Source organism: Micromesistius poutassou (assembly GCF_964030765.1).
Source record: "Micromesistius poutassou genome assembly, chromosome: 18".
Taxonomy (NCBI): Eukaryota; Metazoa; Chordata; class Actinopteri; order Gadiformes; family Gadidae; genus Micromesistius; species Micromesistius poutassou.
Window position 1 is genome coordinate 9,794,382 of NC_140288.1, and position 2,500 is coordinate 9,796,881.

The following is a 2,500-nucleotide window of genomic DNA, read 5'->3' on the forward strand; positions in this document are numbered from 1 at the left end:
AGCCCCCCCCCAGACCCTAGACCCCCCAGATCCCCCAGCACCCCCCCCCAGACCCCCAGACCCCCTCAGACCCCCAGATCCCCAGACCCTTTACAACACGCTCCTCTCCTGTCAGGGCTCAGCAGCCCAGTTGCTCCACAACAAACGTGGCGGACGGCTTAATTGCTATCGATGCCCGGCGCTCCAGCCGAGGCAGCAGTTCTGGAGGAACCCTGCATAGGTCGGGGCAGAAGGGGAGCACTCAGGCGGATGAAACCGAGCGGGGTCCATCAATTCCCTTTGATAGCGGCAGGGAGGGATGGAGGGATAATGCTGCGTTCAACACTTTCTTGATCTGCCCAGTAATGGCCCCGGTTGTGATGGTCTGCAGCTGAAGGGTCTTTTCGTGGTTCAGCTCGGCGATGGACAGCGGAGGAATGGATGAAGGTAGCGACAACGCAACTAACTGTTTAATAAAGCGGTGGAAGGCCTTTACATAAGACTTTATCCCTGACCACACTAACACCAGTGCAAAAAACGACTGATCTTTGATGGACTATTTGCAGTATGTGCACATGCAGTTTCCACTGTCATATATATAAACAGTACATGTAAATGTATATATGTATAGATATTTATGTATTTATTTATTCATTTTTATACATAATGACCTTCCAATAGTCATTCCAATATTTTCATAATTGTCCATAATGTTGTGGCCTCCTTCCTAAGTGCACTTCACCAATGTCCAGAGAGTGGAGTGTGTAAATAGTGTGGTCGATAACCACCCTGTTGCCATGGATTCATCTTGATACTCTCGACAGACCAAAGTGGAACATCCCCACTTGATGCGGTTTGGATTCTCTCGGGATATAATATCGTTGCCTCAGCCGGATCATAAACATGCTCTTATTTGACAAATGACAGTTTACATTGCGGGAAATGAGCTCCTATGATAGAGCAGATTTTCAGTTTGTTTTCCCCCAGACTGGAGTATTCCATTATTCACCCGGTGCCGTAAATCCAGACACAACGAGGAGATGGAGAGAACTGAGCCAGAGTCCTCTGCTAATGCTCTCTGAAACCACCGCCCACCCACCCACAAAGACTCACAACCACTTTGAGATGACTACAGCTACACCTGGGAGGGGTCTGTGTGTGTGTGTGTGTGTGTGTTCAGAGGGGGGGGGTTATGGTTGTGTCGCACCATCAAATACAAGGAAGCATGAATATCTGCTGGCGACACTTAAACATGGAACAGAGGAAAGAAACGGAAAGAAAAACCAAATACGGAAAAACAACGACAAACGGATAAAAGTGTTTTAACGAAAAATAAAAACAGAGAATGAAATGAGGAGGTGTGTGTAAGCTGTGGGAGGAGCGGCGGGGGGGGGGTCTGGGGTCATGGGGGGGGGGGGGGGGGGGGGGGTCTTACCTGGGGACACAGGCGGTGGACGGCTCGCCCTCGGGGACTTCCGGGGCGGGGCAGCAGAACTGGTGGAGAACCGTCTGGTTGCTGTGGACGACGAAGAAAGGATTTAGGGAGAGACAGCGTACAGTGTTCAGAATGTTGGCCGGCTACGCTCTGCATGTGCACATAGTTAACCATTACATTCATACGATATTTTACGTTTTTATTGAACCTTTATTAACTCAGGGAGTCTCATTGAGGTGGAGCACCTCTTATGCAAGAGGGGCTGATAGTACCACCGTCATAAAATACAGACCAATGAACATATACAACAACGACATTATACACTAGGGATCAACCCATATGGATTTTTTAGGGCCGATACCGATACCGGTTTTCTTCAGCCCATCAGCCTTAGCCGAAGACCGATACACCGATGTCAATTTTCTTGAGCAGATATTTGGAGCCGATACTGCTTTTGCTCCCTCAATTTACATCATAAAAATGACACAATGATGATAACAAATGTTACAAGCCTCAATTTAAAAAAGGAACATTTATTGAACTGTCTGTAAATCGTGCCGGGAAAAATTATAACAAAAAAATAATTTTAAAAATTTGTGAAAAAAAACAGCCGATGCCGATACATGTAAAAAATGCAAATATAGGCAGATAATATCGGCTGGCTGATATATCAATCGATCACTATTATACACTGATACATCCTGTGGCCGACATATGGGTTTAGAAATAATTCCCTTCTGCTTCTTCACACACTTAATCCCCTGCAGTACTCGTAGTCTTTAATGCACAGAACCATGAAATGCTGATTTACATTTGTTCGATTTGTTTGTGTAATGCGCTTCTTACGCTTTCCTTTGTAGCGGAAGCGCCAAGACAAATCACATGTATTTAAATTCCTTGTATTAACTTTCTTGGCTAATAAATAGACTCTGATTTGAATTCTAGTAAAACAAAATGTTGTTTTGTTCCGTTGTTTTTTCCTGATGTCCTCAGAATAAGAGCTCACAAAGTCGAGATCACATGGAGTTCAGGAGTGGATCTTCTTATGTGTCGCCGCATATGAAGTCGTTTTCGTGTGGTGATTTA

At 45.5% G+C, this 2,500-nt stretch overlaps 1 protein-coding gene across 1 annotated transcript in view; it reads right to left on the reverse strand.

Annotated features, from left to right (window-relative positions):
- iqsec3a (IQ motif and Sec7 domain ArfGEF 3a) overlaps positions 1-2,500 on the reverse strand; it is a gene marked incomplete at both ends in the record, with an annotated part of 85,894 nt that overhangs the window by 66,826 nt on the left and 16,568 nt on the right. The window contains one exon of the mRNA XM_084483300.1: positions 1,415-1,495. Coding sequence (XP_084339426.1) covers positions 1,415-1,495 — 81 coding nt within the window. The remainder of the gene's footprint in view (positions 1-1,414; positions 1,496-2,500) is intronic.